We start from the raw sequence: 17569 nt of genomic DNA on the forward strand, positions 1-17569 counted from the left end.
TTCGTGACGTCAGTAGATTCCAGTCTCACACGAGAGAAGTACCACGAGCGAGCAAACGTTGTCCAAAATGGCGGTAAAAGTGTCGTCTTCTTTTGCTTTTATTTGTCGTGTTTCCTGGATTTGGAGCCAGACATAAAGAAGGATGGAACGTCTACTTGCGTATAACAGCAGTTCGGACGAAGAAAGCGGTAGAACTACTAAAGATGAACAAAACCTCATGAAACGCGAAGTGAAGCTTCCAGGAACAGACCAGGGAAAAGACCAAGAAATCAAAGATGTTTGTGCTACAGAAAGCTGCATACAGACATATAATAATCAGATGGGGCCGTTTCTTGAAGCAAGAAATGCTTTTGGGCTCAATGAGTGTAGTTATTCTAAATCAAAACAAACTTCCATGAGAAATGATCATGGTTCCATTGTTTTACAAAGAACTTTTAGTGAGCCACAGTTTCCAATGAGTTTTTCTAACCAAGAAAAGAAAAGCCCAGCTTTCAACAGTTCATTGACTCAATATAAGCATTCAAATTCGAGTAGCATATCAGGGAGAAGAGTAAAACCTTACGTCTCAAAGAGGGAAAGAGAAAAATTGGCACAAACAGCTTTACCTGGTAGTTCCTCCTCTTCACTTAAACGTCAGTTACATGTAGCTCTGGAGAAATCTAATTTTGATCATACCATAAATGAAGTCGATTTGCAACCTAATAGACCTTGTGAAATATCAGATGGAAAACATTTAGCTCGCGCATGCCAGCCACCTAAACAGTTGCATTTAAATTTTGAAGGTCATTCGCAAGGAGTCAACTGTGTGCATTGGAACCCAACTAGAGGTAACCTGTTATTATCTGCAGCAATGGATCACTTGGTCTGTGTATGGGACACTTCATGTGGGAGTACATGCTGCAGGAGACTTACGCATCATACAGCAGCAGTGAAAGACTCCAAGTGGAGTTTATGTGGAGAGAAAATCTTGAGTTGTGGTTATGACAAAACTGCTAAACTTTCTAATTTGGAAACAGGTAATGTGAATCATGTCTGTAGTTTGAAGATAATGCACATGTCATTGGCTTGTCCCAGGGGTAGGAACTGGGACTAACCAGGGCAATGAATGTCGGGGAATAGTTCTCTACACCTGGCGGATGGGGAATTTGACAAATCATTTAAATTTGAACAAAAGGGATGGGGAAATTCAAAATTTTGTAAAAATAGTGGACAGCAACCACTGTGAAGTCATTGGGATTTACTGCTTTCCCACACCCTTAGATATCTGAAATATAACATTAATTTTAATGGCCCAACATCATGTTTACTCGCCACAGACTACCAGGCCACCGGAGATGGTGTACCCTGCTATGACATGTGCATAAAACACAAATAATTATATTACTATTTAAACCTAAAGTGCACTTTGATGGGATAGCTCAGGGCCCAGTTGTTCGAAGGCCGATTAGCGCTAACCCAGGGTTAAATTTTAACCTGGAATGCTTTGTCTTTTGTTCAAAAGCATTTTCCCGGATAATTTTCTCGATTCTTTGTTGAGCATCCAATCATTAAATTGTAGACCAAAAGAAATAAAATGAATTTTCTTTTTAAGCTTTCATATCTGAATTGAAATTTCGCACTATAGAAACCCTGGGTTATCTTAACCCTGCTTTGAACAACCCGGCCCAGGAGTGAATCAGGGCAAAGAAAAAAGGTAAAGAGTCTTTATTTTATGTCAGTAGCTCGAAATAGCCATATGATTAACCAACCTGAGGCCAATGATGCACTCGTTTTACCCCCCCCCCCCCCCCCCTCCTCTCCATTACTGCTTCATTTTACGGGTATTTAAAGCTACGGAAAGCTACACGGAAAGGAAAGAAGGTGAAAGACGGATTTGAGGTCACACCTGGGAATCGAACTAGGGAATTCCCACACAGAAGGCTGTGCACTAGCCAACTGTGCAAACCCTTCCTCCCCCAGACTTTCCCCTCTTCTCACCCCACATTCTCCTTCTACCCTAAAAACTTAAAATCTGAAGGTGAAAATCCTAATAAAAAAAACATTGTAGATCTCTCAAAACAGCAAGATAGTATCCACAAATAGACAATGTTGTCATTTGGCCATCGCGGGAGAGGAAGACCGAATACTACCTATATTGACACTCTTAAGAGGGATACTGGGGCATTCGAAGCAAGTGAGATTGCTGCACTGATGGCTGATAAGAGGCTGTGGAAAGATCTAGTGGTTGCCCGCCTTCGGGCGACCAAGTGAGTGAGTGAGTGTCATTTGTAGAAGGTGTAGTTTAATGTGCTCTACCTTTAATGTTTTTTTCAGGGCAAGAAATCATTAAATTTCCTCACAAAAACTTTGCTACCTGTGTCCAGTTTCACCCAACAGATCCAGCATTATTTTTGTCTGGGACTTTCAAATCTGCCATCCTATGTTGGGATACAAGAACTGGAAATGTAAGTCTACAGAATGCATATTTTTTAACAAACTGTTCTCAGAGTGCCACTTAACTCATGAAATAGAATCTAAGGGCTCAAAATAAGATTGCTGGGGACTTCTGGCAGTCATGCTGACCCTCCAGAGAAATGTTTTGTCAGTCACGTCTCTCTTCTGGCCAGTTATAATGTTAAAAAAACACGATAATAACATGAATATCCTACCCCAACAAGCTAAAACATAGAGTAAAAGGATGTTTGTCCCCTTGAAACGTAATGCTATGTAAATATATTTTTTTTTCTGGTCCCTTGTTTGTGTCCAGTCAAAATGACCAGTAAACCAAATGTTTGTTCAGACAAATGGCCATCTTGGCTGGACATCGTCTGTTGAATGGCCATTATTTTGAGACCTGGAATCTGCTGTTGTACATAATCTATGTTTTTACATCACTTGCAAAAGAAAACTGTTTTCCATTGAACTGTTTGAATAAATTAATTATTTTTACATAGCACGCCAAATACTGAATAGGAAAAAAATAGTTATAACTGGTGAAAAAAAATGCCAAGTAAGAACAGTTTTTTGTAAGAAGGTTGCAGACTGGGACCCAAACTTATAAGATTTTAAAACAAAAAGACAGCATTTTCATATAATTTTGCCTCACAGATCACATCAACATACTCTGCTCTTTTTGGCCAAGTACAGGACATAGCATTTCTTCCTGGAGGAGATGAGTTTGTCTCTGCTGCTGAAGTGGTCAAGAGAAATTCTACGGACAAAGGAATCATGGTCTGGGATTTTAGATCAACTGCAGTATTATCCAATCAAATCTATCAGGTCCGTCTTCAGCATTAATCCCTCCTATTTGAAATGCAAATATGCATTATTTATATAATTTTAGGAACAGGGTTTTCCTATTTAATCAGTATGATTGTTCTGTTTATAAGTTCTGAAGAAAACACAAAGTCACCATTGTCTTCCTGAAAATGGGACCAAAGTGTTCATTAGCCCCTCCAGGGGGGGTACTCCCTATAATGGTCTATATACCAGAGCTCTGCCTAAAGGTGTACCTTTGTCAGGCTTCAGATATACGAGAAGGTAGGGATTGCATTAGTTGATGTAAGAGAATTTGTCATTTTGCTGTGTGAAAAGACAAAAGGGGCCAACAGATGTACTTTATCAGTTTATGGCTGTGAAGAAATAAGACAACTTCCTGGTTTTATTATTTATACATATTAGAATGATGGTGCATTTACAACAGTTAAAGTGTTCTAAACTAGGTATGTGAAAAGGGGTCACATTTTTTTTGTCAATAGAGGGTATATGAAAGAGGTACAATTTCTGTCAAAAATGGTGTATAAAAGGGTAGAGGGTTGAAGCCCATGGAGGAGTGTCCTCTCCCAGGATATAAGCAGGACATTGTCTGCTTCAAAACATGTTTTTTGTTATTGCATATGAGAAAACTGTTGTCTAATGGCAGTTCTCTAGAGGTGACAAAAAGATCTCTAGAACAATCAAACATAATTTGACTGGTAAAGACAGTTATTATGAATCACAGCATTGTGCATGTAAACCTACTATTAGAGTTGGAATCTCACACTTGAGAGAGTTAAAATAAAAATTGTTATCTTCAATTTTTTTGTTGTGATCCAGGAAGCCTTCACTTGTACTTGCTTAAAAGTCCATCCTCATGAAGCTCATTTTGTGGCCCAGTCCAATGGAGATTACATTGCTTTGTTCTCAACAAGGAAGCCATACAAGCTAAACAAGTTCAAAAGATATGAGGGCCACAAGGTATTATATTCAATTTCTGTTACTTATAAATAATGAATCCCTTAGAAAATGGGTTACACTTTATTCTGTACAGTCATTTCCATGGGCACCCATACCCCTCCCCCTATTGTGGACGGCAAACTCCTTATGGCAGGGGCACTAAAGGAGCTAAATGCCCTGCAGTGGGGACAAATAGAGAGGGCAAATCCCCTACCTCCAGGATTGTCCCAAATCAACACTACAGCAGTGTTCATTCATTGTACAATAGAGTAGTGTCACTTTCAGCATTTTAATGTGCAATTTTGTCTTGTTTCTGCTCATCTGCCTCTACATCGTTTGTTCATAATAATCAACTTGCTATCTGATGTAAATAAAGACTTCCAAGACAACACAAGTACATGATTTTCATTTTATTATTATTTATACTGTATTGTAAATAACTTCATTAATTTTGTAAAAATAAATTGAGATTAAAAGAATAGTCTACTATTTAGTCATCTTTTTTTTATAGAAATGATGGCAGACTTAAAACTTAACGTAAAGCACCCTTAAGCCTAAAACAGCAGCACTATACACTTAAACAATAAAGAGAGTGCCAAGCACTTTTTTTCTATGTGTATGAGTAGAATTTCAAAACACTGGTGTGTGGACTCTAACTAGTTAGTGAGCCAGATTACAAGGGCTAAATATTCCCTTCCATAGTTTTTTTCAATTTTTGGCATGGACAAGTTAGGGAAAAACCAATCCATTCTGCTGGAAAGAGGACTTTTATTAATTAGTAAAATTACCAAGTTTGCAAATGATTTGTTGAAAACTAATGAAGATATAGGTCCTCAAAGTCCCAAAATTTTACAGATGTTTGTATTGTGGGGGGGGGGGGGGGGGGAGGGGGGGCACAAACTTGCCACCAACCATACAAACGTCTGTAAATTTTTACAACTTTGTGGAGGTATATCCTCGCTTGCTTAATACATACCACTTTAAAACTTATTACTAATTTTTAGGCGCTCTTATTTCAGTGGTGTCAACGGATTTTTCCTGACTGGTCCATGTTAAAAGTTAAAAAAACCTTGAAAGGGTCTATTCTAATCACGTCTTGCTTGTTATGAGATAATCATAGCAATAATAGTGATCAATTACAATCCTTTCCTCTTTGTTATATAAAAGTGTACAAACAGACAGTTAGGATTAGCACATGAGATATTTGTGTTACGGACCAGGCATGAACCTAAGATGGCCCATCTTGCCCATTTAGGATTTCCCAGTTAGTTAGTCTTTATTGACCCAGCTTGTTTGGTCAAGATGGCTGGATATTGGCCTCGTTCTTTTTCGCATTTTTTTTTTTACCTCGACTTCATCTTGGTCCATAAAAACACAAGGAAAACTTGGCAAATATCCAGCTACAGTGTATCTTGACTTCACAAGTGGTCAATAATGCATACATATTAAATTCTGGATTAACCTTTTACTGTTAGGTGAGTGGATATCACATTGGGTGTGATTTTAGCCCTGATGGTTCAATCATTACCTCTGGTTCTGCAGATGGACAAATTTATTTTTATGATCATCACACATCCCACATGGTGAGAACATTACAGGCTCACTCTCTGCCATGTATGGATGTTGCTTTCCACCCCACCCTGCCAAACTGTGTTGCTAGTTGTGGGTGGGAGGGACAAGTCAAAGTCTGGAAGTAACATTATTGTACTGGAGTGTATTAAATGTACAATAACTATTAATTTTTGACTCTCATCAAAATTTCTCTAAGTAAGATATTTATCTGTCTTTTATAGTTTTAAGTTTAATTCTCAACTGTCCATACACTTTATTGTCTCTTTGGACTTTTTATTTTCAAGAGAAAAGTGTTTTCATATTTCGCCTACTTTAGGGCATGGTAGTCCTTCTATTTATTTTCTGTAAAATCTCTTTTTAATCGTTAAAATTATAAACACCATATTCATTGATCATAAATCTTAAAAGCTATTAATCATGAATGATTTTGATATAAAATATATTATGGTTTTTGAAACACTTTTTCTCCTTTGAGATCTTACATGTGCAATACACACAATCAACAAAATTGAATAGTTAAATGATAGTATATAGATCACACCTGTCAGACGAATAATCACTAAATAATGTCTTGTATTTGACAATGATATCACTTTTGTTTGTGCAAATGGGAGGTTCAAATGACCTATAGCCATGTTACACATTCAACTCCCAACATTTTTAACATTTTAAATGCAGTTGTTTTCAAACAAACTCTTCTTTTGTGTAATAAGCTCAAAATCTTTTTTGATGTCCTTGTTTTGCTTCTGAGTTGCTCATTTACAGGCAACTAATAATGGCCCTTTTGCCATGCAATAAAATAAAATAATAAAATGTGTCTCCCTAACCACTGTACATTGTAAAAAAACAAAGTAAAACGCAAAACCACAGTATTTTATATCTTGACTCTTTAAAGCCAGGGCTGTAGAGTGGAACCGCGATTTAACAAACCTGTACATACGAAACTCCTCGGTGTAACGAACAATATTCCTCGCCCCAGTTATAGTAAATAAATATATGGAAAAGAACCTCAATATAAGGAAACCTCGTTATAGCGAATGTATTTGGTCAGTCCCTTGGTCATTCATTATATCCTCGACCTCATTTACATTCCTCGTCACTTTTCGTTAATTGCCCAACAAAATTTCGTAATATTTGTTATTGTCCAATTTTTTAGTAGTTTTCGTAATTTTCGCTGTTTCGTCGAGGGCCTTTCTAGACCTCATTTGCATTTTCTTGTCACTTTTCGTCCATGGCCTTGCAAAATTTCGTAATATTAGTTATTTTCGCTGTTTGGTCGAGGGAGTTTAATCCTGGGCATGTCTCAGAAAAACGGCACCATTGTCCCACCCAATCTAAACCCGGGCAAGTTCACGAAGTTCACAGCTGATAACATTGACAACAACGATTCGTCACTGGATGGAAAGAACACCTTTAACGCCCGCAACACAGGTAGCTGCTTGGTAGACTGTTCACAGTCCTCTATTTTTCCGTAAGATCATCGAGATCGAGCGCTTTGCGTTACGGGCTGCCATCTTGCATAAGTGTCAAAACTACTTAGGGGGCGGGGGTGGTTTGGGAGGAAGCGCCCGCAGTACATACCCGTGACGGTAAGACGCAGTATATCTGAACGATCTCACGAAAAAATAGAGGACTGTGAACAGTCTAGCTGCTTGGCAAAGAGACCCAAGTAAAACAAAGCATTACGCGAGCTTGAGGCCTGCCGACAAAACTGACCACCCTTGTAATTCCCGGTCCGAAGAATTATGCAGCAACTACAGTTAGCTGATGTCGTGTAAGGCAAAAAGTGTCCCGGTATTTACAGAACCTGTTGAACTGAAGTGGTATATTGTTTTTATACAACAACGATTAAGATATCGAGGTCTTGACAGGACTCCATGATTTCTTTAAGTGTCTTCTTCTCAGTTTTGTTGCCGCTAGTTGAAGAACAAGACTTATCTGACGATATTAGTGGTACATTTAATCGACCACCGTACCGGTATCCTAGCTTGACACATAGTAAACGAAATGAGTCTATCCAATTAGTTACAAGCTTAGGCGGGGCATTGCAGTGACTCAACCCACTGATATCAGTAATATATATCCGTGCCATTTTGGAAAGCCACATCACAATTCGAGATGGAAAATTTAAACATGCAAATTGACTACGAAGCCATTCAGACATGTCATGTCACGGATCAAAGGAAGCTCAAAGGACACTTGTTTCCTCTCCGGGCTTTGTTTGTACGTGAGCTACTGTAAGCAGTTTTTGAAAGGGCATAGAATGCCGATGAATATTTATTTACCACTTACACGTTTATCGTATACGTAATATCCATTTTGAAGGCATAGAAAGACCCAGACGCGCACACCGTCCCTTACGATCATCTCAAGAAGGCAATGCTGGCTTTTTTCGATCAAAAAAGGTCAAATCTTAATATCGCACTACTTCCAAATAAAGAAAAAGTCAATTGTTATTTCTATTGTTTTGGTAAAATTTTTAACTAAGCACGCTGAATGAACAAGATTCCCGATAAAAATACAAGCACAACGCACTAGCGCGTGCGTGATACGCGATTCACTACGAAAACTGCAAAACTTAAAGCTAGCAGTTTTAGTGCTAGCTGTTCTTATATATTTGATAATGAACTAAATATATACTCGTTGGTTCTCTCAGGTTGATATAAATTCCCCTCCCGGCACAGATCAGTAAAACGGTAATCATAATTTCTTCATAATGTACAGCTCATGTTTTTCAGGACAAACACTTTTTAAACACTTTTTTTTTAGCGGTTTTAAGACTTCACCGTTCAATGCACCTTCAAATGTTGAAGGGGTTGCTCCAAAAACACTTTGTCCTAGGTTACAACTTAAAAAGCCTGTGGCGGGTTGTTGAACCATAAAGTAATTTAATTGCTTTATCTTTAAAACTTCCTATTTTGTCGTTTTTTGTTCGAACACTGGCGAACATATGGAACAGAACAATAGTATGTTGGCAGTTTTACTCATTCGTGTAAGTAACGGATCATTAGGTTCCACTTTTAGTGCTGTTTTTAGTGGTGTGGACTGGAGATAACTTACAAACGTTCGTTACATTTACCAGCTGGCCAATTTAATAGATATTTCATTTGGTCCTAGAATTAGCATGATATATCTACGGTGTGCAGTCAGTATTAAGACTAAAATGTTTTGTTTCAAGATGAAATAACAAAGAAGATGTTTTCGTTGTTACTTCCTTTTTGTTTTGAAAGCACGGTTGGTCATTAAAGGAAAATGGCGGTTACAGACGTTATTTTGAAACAGGTGTTGGTATGCTTTCCTTTCTCTACATTTAGTAGTTTTAGAGACATTTTGAGTGAGCACCCTTTAGTTTTCACTTATCTTTTTCATTTAGCATCATAGTTATTTGTTTACTAGTTTTAATCAGTTTTGTTTCTTTAAAAGAAGAACACACCATATATATAGCCCACCTTCGATATATTTTTCTAACATGACTATGAGGCTTTAGGGACAAAATTGCTTATTTTTCAAGACTCCTTTGTCTCGCAATTCCCTGAGGGCACTTGAGCAAAAAGAAAACCAAACCAAATATTCTCTATTTTCGAATTCCCCATAATACACTCTGTTTGCCCCCCAAATTCTGCATAAACCATTGTTTTGAAATGCTCCTGGGAGTACTGCATTTTCCCAAGAGCATTTGAAGACAATAACTTATGCAAAATTTGGGGGGCAAACAGAGTGTATTATGGGGGATTCGAAAATAGTCAATAGAAAAAAATGACCAGAAAGCCTCGGAGTCGTGTTAGAATTTCAGTATGTCCAAGGTGGGCTATTACTGGGATGATCAGCAAAACGGCGTGAAAAGATTCTTTTGAATTAACGCTTCGTTTCCATGACTGTCATTTGTGAGGTAATTTTGTTAAAATGAACAAAATTGTGATAAACAGCTTCAAAATTCCACCTGCTTTTCTTTTCTTTTCTTTTTTTTTTAAGTTACTTTTGAGAAAGATATACCCTATCTAAAAAGAATCACTGAGAGACCATGAGATTTAATTCTACATCAGAAAATCTTACGCCAAGAAATTTTCCGCCGTGATGCCACACCACCCTAATTGTGTCAATATTTTACAAAAAACAAGTTAATAAGTTCTGAGCGCGCTAGGTGTTTCCTTTAAATGGACACTTCTTAAAATAACACCTATTGATTTTTTAGCTAATTTGTGGCTTTGCCTTTAGCATACCGTCAGGCATTATTAAAAGCCCACTAGGGGGCTAATGTCACCCGACGATGTTTGTAGTTTTGATGGTTTCCTAACCTGAGATCAGGCTCAATTTTCGTTTCGCTTCGTAAATAATGTTCTGGAGGACAAGGCGTAACGAAAAGAGCGCCCAATTTTAGCGGTAGCCATTAGAGAGAATGAATGAGAACCACTAAAATTTTTCAATTTCAGTAGCGTTATCAGTGGAGTGTTCGTGTGTTAACCAGTAAAGCAGAAAAAAGTGACTCTCTTTGCCTCGGGCCAAAAAAAACCTAACCCTAACCCAAATTCATTTAGTCCGCGACAAAGACAGCTACAAATACAATAGTATTTAGTAATAGTATTTGTATTATTGACAGATACATGGCTTCCTCCTTTATAGGGAGCTTTAGCATCGATGACGGCGACGCCAGCGAAAACGCCACGTTAAAAATGAAATCTCGTGTTTTCAAACTTTGACGCGTTTATTATAATTTGCTGAAAATGTCACTTTATGAAATGTAGACGAAGACGAGAGTTTATGCAATTCAGACTATTAAATTAAGAACATACGTACCCCGCTACGAGGGCCTCGAAAATACGTTGCTGTTTCTTTTTTATGATATCGCATTGATTAAGAGAAATCCTCGGCAGAAGCTTGATAAGAAAGTGTAACACTTCCTTTTATTCAGTGTTTACGCAGCTTACACTTAGCTTCCCTTCTTTTGTTCAATGTTTACTCATTGCATTTTAATCACTAGGTTCTATCAGTTTTCTTTGTTGAAAAGAAAAACAACATTTACGTCCGTTCCGCAGAACGGTGTGAAAGATTCTTTTGTATTTAGGCCTCGTTTTTAAGCAAGCACGAAGGAACAGCCATTTGTTTGATAATTTTGGTTAAAATGAACCTAATTGCAATAAACTGTTTAAAAATGCCACCTTCTAGCCCTTTTCAGCTGTTTCCGGTGTGTTTTCCCAGCCAAGGGTTGTAACTAAGCGATGACACCCGAAGACTAAAATGTTTTAACATTTTTAAACTATTAGTAAAAATATTTACCGTTTTTAAATCATTAAAATATTTACCGTTAAGATTATTAAAATAATTTTAACAGTACAACTTTAACTTGGCATGTGTTGAACGGGACTTAAAAAGAGTTTGAAGACAAGGGTTTTACTTGTAACCAGTTGCCCTCGGGGCTGACTTCTAGAACTTTCTTATCTACTAATTTACATTTGAATACCATTTTTCAAGCGGTAATTTCCCTATTATGATATACCAATTTAGATATTGAACCGAGGAAAAAACGTTGGACTTGGCTACAAACGCAATGTGTAATTACAGAAAGCGCTTGAATTCCGATTAACTTAAGCAATTTTCAACTCTCTTAGCTTCTCTTGATCACGCATTTAGTTCACACAGAGGATCAGTAGGATTTTTTTAGTGGTAGTTTTTAGTAGATTTGATAGCATTTTTATTAGTTGGTTATTAGCTTTTAGAAGACAGTGTATTTTATTTAGCATATCTCTTTAAATTGTGTAAAGTTTTTTTTATCATTTTTAAGTTATAATAAAAACATGTAGATCACAGATGACGTCAAAAAAATTTTACAAAGTTCACACAAAGGTGTACGTGTTTAAGGAAAAGCTTGCCGTCTATCAGTGGGCAAAAAAGTCGTTTTCAGCAGAGTTGAGGAGAATGACATCTGCTAACAAACACCTTCCACTCCTTCAGTTAGTGCGTTAGTTTTTTGGGTGTATAGTGGAGGCAAAATATGCAGTTTTCTCTCTATTTAGATTAGATTCTACATGAAATCTTACGTCAAGAAACTTTTCGCCATGACGCCAATCGACTCTAAAAAATTGTATGTCAACACTTTTTTAAAAAACAAGCTAATTCGTTCTGAGCGCGCCATTTCTTTCCTCTAATTTATAGTTCTTAAAATAACACCTGCTGAGTTTTTTTACCTATTATTCCTTGTTTGAAAGCGTTGTTTGGAGGGGAGAGGGATCGTAACTAAGTGATAACACCTGGAAACTAAAATATTAATAATTTTGAACGGTAAAACAGTCATTGGCATGTGTGGTTGAACGTGACTTTTCAGATACGAAACAGTTTTGGAGACAACGGTTTAACTTGCCTTTTTGCTCAAAGTGCGCACATAATTACTGGCTGATTTCCAGAAAATTCTTATCCACTCATTTCCCTGTCATTTGGACTTGAATGCGATTTGTCAACAAAGTGGTAATTGCCCTATTATGATATATCAATTTGGATATTGTGCAGAGGTGAAAAATAATTGCATTTTGGCTACAAACACAATGTGCGATTAAAGAAGCGGTTGAATTCCGTTGAATTTGTGTGTAATGGCTAAGCGGATAGACAAAAATGGCCCTAACTCTCGACTCTCTTGATCTCATCCAGTTCTTACGAAAGTGAGGCTAAGGGAAAAGCCCTTGCGTTCTATAAGGGCAATACAGACTTTAAACTTAAAGCAGGGCTTAGGGATAGGGATCTTCTAACAAACACCTTCCACTCTTGGCAGAAAATCAAACACGCCTCTGTTCCCTGCGGGGGGGGGCGGGGGGCAATTATGTTTTTACGCCGATATTCTCATAGTTTGCCAACAGAACGACCTACCGTATATGAGCAACGAGTATATGGCCTCAACCAAAGGGACTTTAAGAAAGTCTACGGTTCTTGCGTTTCTGTACTGTTTTGAAAAAGCCTCGAATCTTTTTAATTCTGGCAAGAGACATTCACTACAGCTATCCAGACTAATTTCCCCGCAAAATGTCATTTCACAAGGAACAGTGTCCTTTTAGCCTCGGGCATTTGATTAAAAAAAATTGCGCGCGGGGCAGGCTGAGCAGTTTTGATTGACGTTAGATGAGTTTTTATATATCATTTATAGTTTCATTTGAAATTCATTAATCTGGAAGATAGCCAAGTGCTGCTGACGACCTCCTTTCCAGAGAGAAACCATGATGGGATTCATGATGCTCTTGGCGTTCATCATCGTCAGCGCTGTAATTTGGTGCTTAAAAAATGGTTGTAAACTCAATCGTCGCAGCCCTGAAGAGAATATATGCGAGTGTGATTCGTGCCAAGCAGGTGAGCTTGTCTGTTTCGCTCTCTGTTAGTCGGGCAGAAGGATTAATATTGGCCCGTTTTGTAAAAGCTGCTCCACGGCAAATTTCTAAATTACTAACAAGTATGACACTGAAATATCTATTTAATTGTTCTCAAACCATAGCCAAAGTGTTAAATAGATATTAACTTCACTAGCCTGATGAATTTCTTCAAGAATGACATTGAAATGCTTAGAAGAAAACCCTCTCAAAAACAGCTAGGTTCCTCTAATCTCATCAAATTATACAACATATCCAACCACCTAGATGTAATTTTCTCAGATTTGTTGCCCATTTTACGCGTAACTGGCGTTCAATCGACCGAGAAACAGTGAAAGAGAATTCCTAGAACCCTTCATGCGCGCAATCTTTTCCTTCGTTTTACTAATTTGTCTGGCCACGCTAAACTAGACGGTGAACTACGACTCTTGTAAAACCGTACGTTACACTGTTTTCACCCATATATTTAACAGTGGAGGTGTATTATCACGCTTTTTTAACTGCTAGTTTGCTTTCCGTTTGTTACAGAACTAAAAGAACACGCAAACATGACGTTTTCGGTTCTGGTTCAGTACTGAAGATGCTGGGGTCAACAGAACATTGCGTAACAACTGAAGATTCTTTTATTGTCAAATTTTATATTAAGTTATGCCATCTTGAAATTTGTGTCTCTATGTGTATGGACTCTGTACATGAAAAGAACAGTACTGGACGATCAAGTGCTTATGGTGCAAAACTATAACCAGCAGGGCGTGATTGACTGTACAACTTTGAATTACCTTTCATATTATTTTCGATACAAACCGCGAGGTTTAATCTTAAGATTAGAGAGATTTGGATCAGTCAAGAGTTCTTACAGCTGTGCTGTTTTGCTAACTTGGACCGGACTAACAAAGAGTCGACGACCCTGTACCTCTAGCATGTAAAGTAACGTGTGCCTTGAACGAGCTAGTGCTTTACCAAGCTTTATCCCCTTTCGAGTTTAAGTCGCACAATTTTGCAGTCCGTTAACAGCGCTCAAGATGACAGTCCACTTCTGTCCATAACCTAAACAATAACTTTATCATGTTGTCATAATCTTCGAGACTTGTTACCTATTCACTATCAGTAGATATGCCGATGACAACATCTTGTTTACTTCCTTTTCCAATAATCATTTTTTCCGCCTTGGTCTCCGATTCCAGACGAAGTGTATAGGAGCGAAAATCAAAACTTATCTTATGCTACTGTCTAGATTGATTACCACCTCATACAGTCTTGAAATTATTCGACACTGGCACTTGATTCTTGTCTGTTGATGAGAAGTCGTCAAACTAGTGAAGACTCCGCAAAGGTATTATCTTTTTTACCATGAAGAAAGGAGATCGAAGGCAGACATTTAGTCGTGCGTTCATGAATACGCAATCATGCTTTGCTTCATTTAATCCTGCTTATACGTTCCTGTAAACTAGAAACAGTCTTGATTTGTCTGATTTTAGGAGGTGCAATGGGGGCAAACGAGGCAATTTTCTGCCTTTTAAGATTATAACCATTACCGAGTGAAGCCGAACAAGACATTTTCCATTAGACCTATAAACCTTTAGTTTGTTAACCAATGAACCTTGATAACTGTTTTTTCCTTTGCCTGGGGCGAAACAAACACTTTTCTTTAAATTCAATTACGCCTGAATGTAATCAGCAAAAACATCTATTATCCAGCTGGATTGTGGGAAAGCCTAAGGAAAGAATTTTTAAAAAAAATCCATTAAATACAGTCGAAAGTTAGTCGAACCTCGCCACATCGGCCACCTGGGGGACAGAAGAAATTGGCCGTGTGGAGAGGTGGCCGTTATGGGCAGGTATGGGTGTAATAAGTATAGGTAATCGCATGATTTGTAGTGATATTTGGTATTAATACCACAAGTGATATTTCGAAATTGTTATACATAATTTCACGAGCCCTTAGGCGAGTGAGATTTGAGACAATTTCGAAATATCACGAGTGGTATTTATGCCAAATATCACGCACAAATTATGCTATTATTTGTTTACACTACTACCAGAAACTCATAAGGGGTTGAAACGTGTAACTCTCATATGTTTGCTTTGTCCGATGCTCGTGATTATTCATTTTCGAAAGTACCATATTTGGAACGAGAAGAAGAGATAACTGACCAATCAAACTTCGTAAACAACGTGACGTAATTTTACTTCAGGTTCCCGCGCCCGCTTAAAACAATGGCCGACAAACGGGGGAAAAACTCCCAACAGCCGAGAAAGCTTTAATTTCAAAGGTTGAAACCACGAATCTTACCGAAACACTGAGCAGAAATATATTATTGCTTTACAACCCGGGCCAAACGTAACATTATGAAACCCATTGACGGCCTCGCAACTTCTTGAAGTTGTCACTTCAAAAAACGATGCCTCGTTGACCCTTTACACAGTAAACTTATACTGCAAATAGGTTTTTAAAGTTCTTATATTAAAAGTCTAGAATAAACAGTAAACAATATTTTCGAATAAAATTCATTAGCTGCGTATCGAAAAGTGTCCAAAACCTGAACCTGACATCTTCGCAAAAAGAGATGCGTGTAATGAATGTGAGAAGCATTTAAGCTAGCTTAAATTCAGCTTGGATGTTGTAGTCACGATCGTGTTTTGAGCTAATTTTATGCGCGTGCAAATTAGGCTGTAAACTGGAAATTATAAATATATAATCATTAATTGTCGTCACAATTGTTCAGGCTATGTAATGGTCATGAAGCCTACCTGATTGAATGGTCGTTCGCTATGTTCGATTGGTTGTTTTCTTCGATTCAAGTGAGGCCACTGTATGTTGATTTTCCTTGGATTTCCGGGTTCGCGATTATGTCCCTTCAAGTCTTCATTTATCCTCGATGACGAAACGTTTCTGGTTTTCTTCGACAGAAAGAAACACAGAATTTGCAGAGTACATATTATTACTGTGCATACAACGATTAAGATAGCCAGGCCTTGAAAGCACCCCATATTTCTTCGGGTAACTAAGTGTCTTCTCTTCAGTATCTGTTGCACCGGCTGCTGTTAAATTCAAAATGAGCTCATATAAGACGTTTCGAGTTTAAAGTAGTGTACGAACAATCAATTCGATTGGTTGAATTTTTTCAAGGGGCATTGACCTGTACATGGTGTTGGGCTCCCCCAGCCGCAAAGTCACGGTTCCGCATTATCCTGCTGTTCAGTGTTCTCTCCGCACTGTTGGTCACAGTGTTTGTTTAATTCTACATGGAATTTGTTGCAAAATCTTGTGCATGTTTGGTGAAATCACAGCCGAAAGTGCAATGCTTTAACTCCCCTCCGTATAACCGACTCACTATGAAATGATTTAACAGCGAATAGTAACTCAAGTCTCTTTGCCATACGTGATCAGAGCACGTTTGACCGTGAAAGCGTGATTTCGGGAAATAAAATTGATAACCACAGTCACTAGAGCAGAACATCGACTCATTCCTAATTAGTAACGTCAACTGATTTTAAAATGGAAACGACCCCCTTAAAATCCTAACAACATGTGTTGCAATGTATGTCCGCTACTTGAAAACAATTTGTTGCCTAGCTTGTTGACCCTTCCGCCGGGGCTGAGCATGACAAATGCTGTAGAAGGCCTAAATGTAATAAAGTCCTAAAAGTAATAACTTTTTGCCTTAAATGTAATAAACTTTTCAGAGTGATCACATTAGGCCTTTTGAGGCCTAAATATTTCAAAATGTTTTAACCACATCAATGATGTAAGTAACACGTAAGTAATACGTCATTTTAAAGGGGCTGTGTCACGGCTGCCTACTTTATTATGCTAATTTTTTGGGCCAAAAATGACAGTTGGAGATAAAAATAGGTAGTCGATGACTACATGTGGCTACTACTGCAAAGTAGAAGGAATATTGGACAGACTGCATTCCTTTTAATTAACTGAAAAATTAGCCTCCCCGCGGACGTCCTTTGGGGTTCGTTTGTCACGCACTCATTTCTCCACCTCCGTGGGGGAGAAATGAATGCGTGACAAACAAACCCCAAAGGACGTCTGCGGGGAGGCTAGTGAAAAATTACATGGACAAGCCCTCAGGATAACAGACATTGAAAATATCATAAAGCAAACGATAGTTAAGATCAAATGATGGATAAAAATTCCCGAATATTCATTTTAAATCATAACGGTCTAAAACTACAAAAAAAAAGGAGTTTTTTTTTTTCAACAAAAGGTATCGCGTTTGAATCAGCCTCCGAATGTCTATGGGGTGCAGATTCAAGAGATTAGCTGATCTGTGATTTTGAACGTTAACCTGCAACCATGCTAAGATGTTCATTAGTTGCATCATATTTAAAAGGTCAACGGATTGGACAATTCCTAAACGATGCTTTTGAACCATAACATAATGTGTAACACAACAATAAATAACAATTTCTCTAAAGAGTGAAGCCGAAAACCGCTTTGAGGA

General features: G+C 37.9%; 1 protein-coding gene and 1 pseudogene across 3 annotated transcripts; one reads left to right on the forward strand and one right to left on the reverse strand.

Annotated features, from left to right (window-relative positions):
* The first annotated feature begins 58 nt into the window (after positions 1–58).
* On the forward strand, positions 59–13760 carry LOC140944917 (WD repeat-containing protein 25-like). 3 transcript variants are annotated; one of them, XR_012166706.1, is made up of 6 exons: positions 59–1016; positions 2314–2444; positions 3088–3258; positions 4075–4215; positions 12896–13095; positions 13641–13760. XR_012166706.1 is itself a non-coding variant. In XM_073394024.1 (5 exons), exons 1-5 carry the CDS (start codon positions 143–145, stop codon positions 13037–13039), a joined length of 1461 nt encoding a protein of 486 aa, XP_073250125.1. In that variant the 5' UTR covers positions 59–142; the 3' UTR covers positions 13040–13108. The 3 variants fall into 3 exon arrangements, 2 of the variants coding, with proteins under 2 accessions (XP_073250125.1, XP_073250123.1); XM_073394024.1 differs by lacking the exon at positions 13641–13760 and having other exon boundaries at positions 12896–13108; XM_073394022.1 differs by lacking the exons at positions 12896–13095; positions 13641–13760 and adding an exon at positions 5670–6108.
* Positions 13761–13779: 19 nt separating this feature from the next.
* Positions 13780–17569, reverse strand: part of LOC140944926 (uncharacterized) — a 65983-nt pseudogene continuing 62193 nt past the window's right edge.

This window comes from Porites lutea, chromosome 7 (assembly GCF_958299795.1).
Source record: "Porites lutea chromosome 7, jaPorLute2.1, whole genome shotgun sequence".
In the NCBI taxonomy this organism is placed as follows: Eukaryota; Metazoa; Cnidaria; class Anthozoa; order Scleractinia; family Poritidae; genus Porites; species Porites lutea.

Coding starts and splice junctions, on each gene's coding strand:
- LOC140944917 (XM_073394022.1), top strand. CDS start 143: ATGGAACGTCTACTTGCGTATAACAGCAGTTCGGACGAAGAAAGCGGT. Junction 2,445..3,087: donor GGGATACAAGAACTGGAAAT/GTAAGTCTACAG, acceptor TTTGCCTCACAG/ATCACATCAACATACTCTGC. Junction 3,259..4,074: donor TATCCAATCAAATCTATCAG/GTCCGTCTTCAG, acceptor GTTGTGATCCAG/GAAGCCTTCACTTGTACTTG.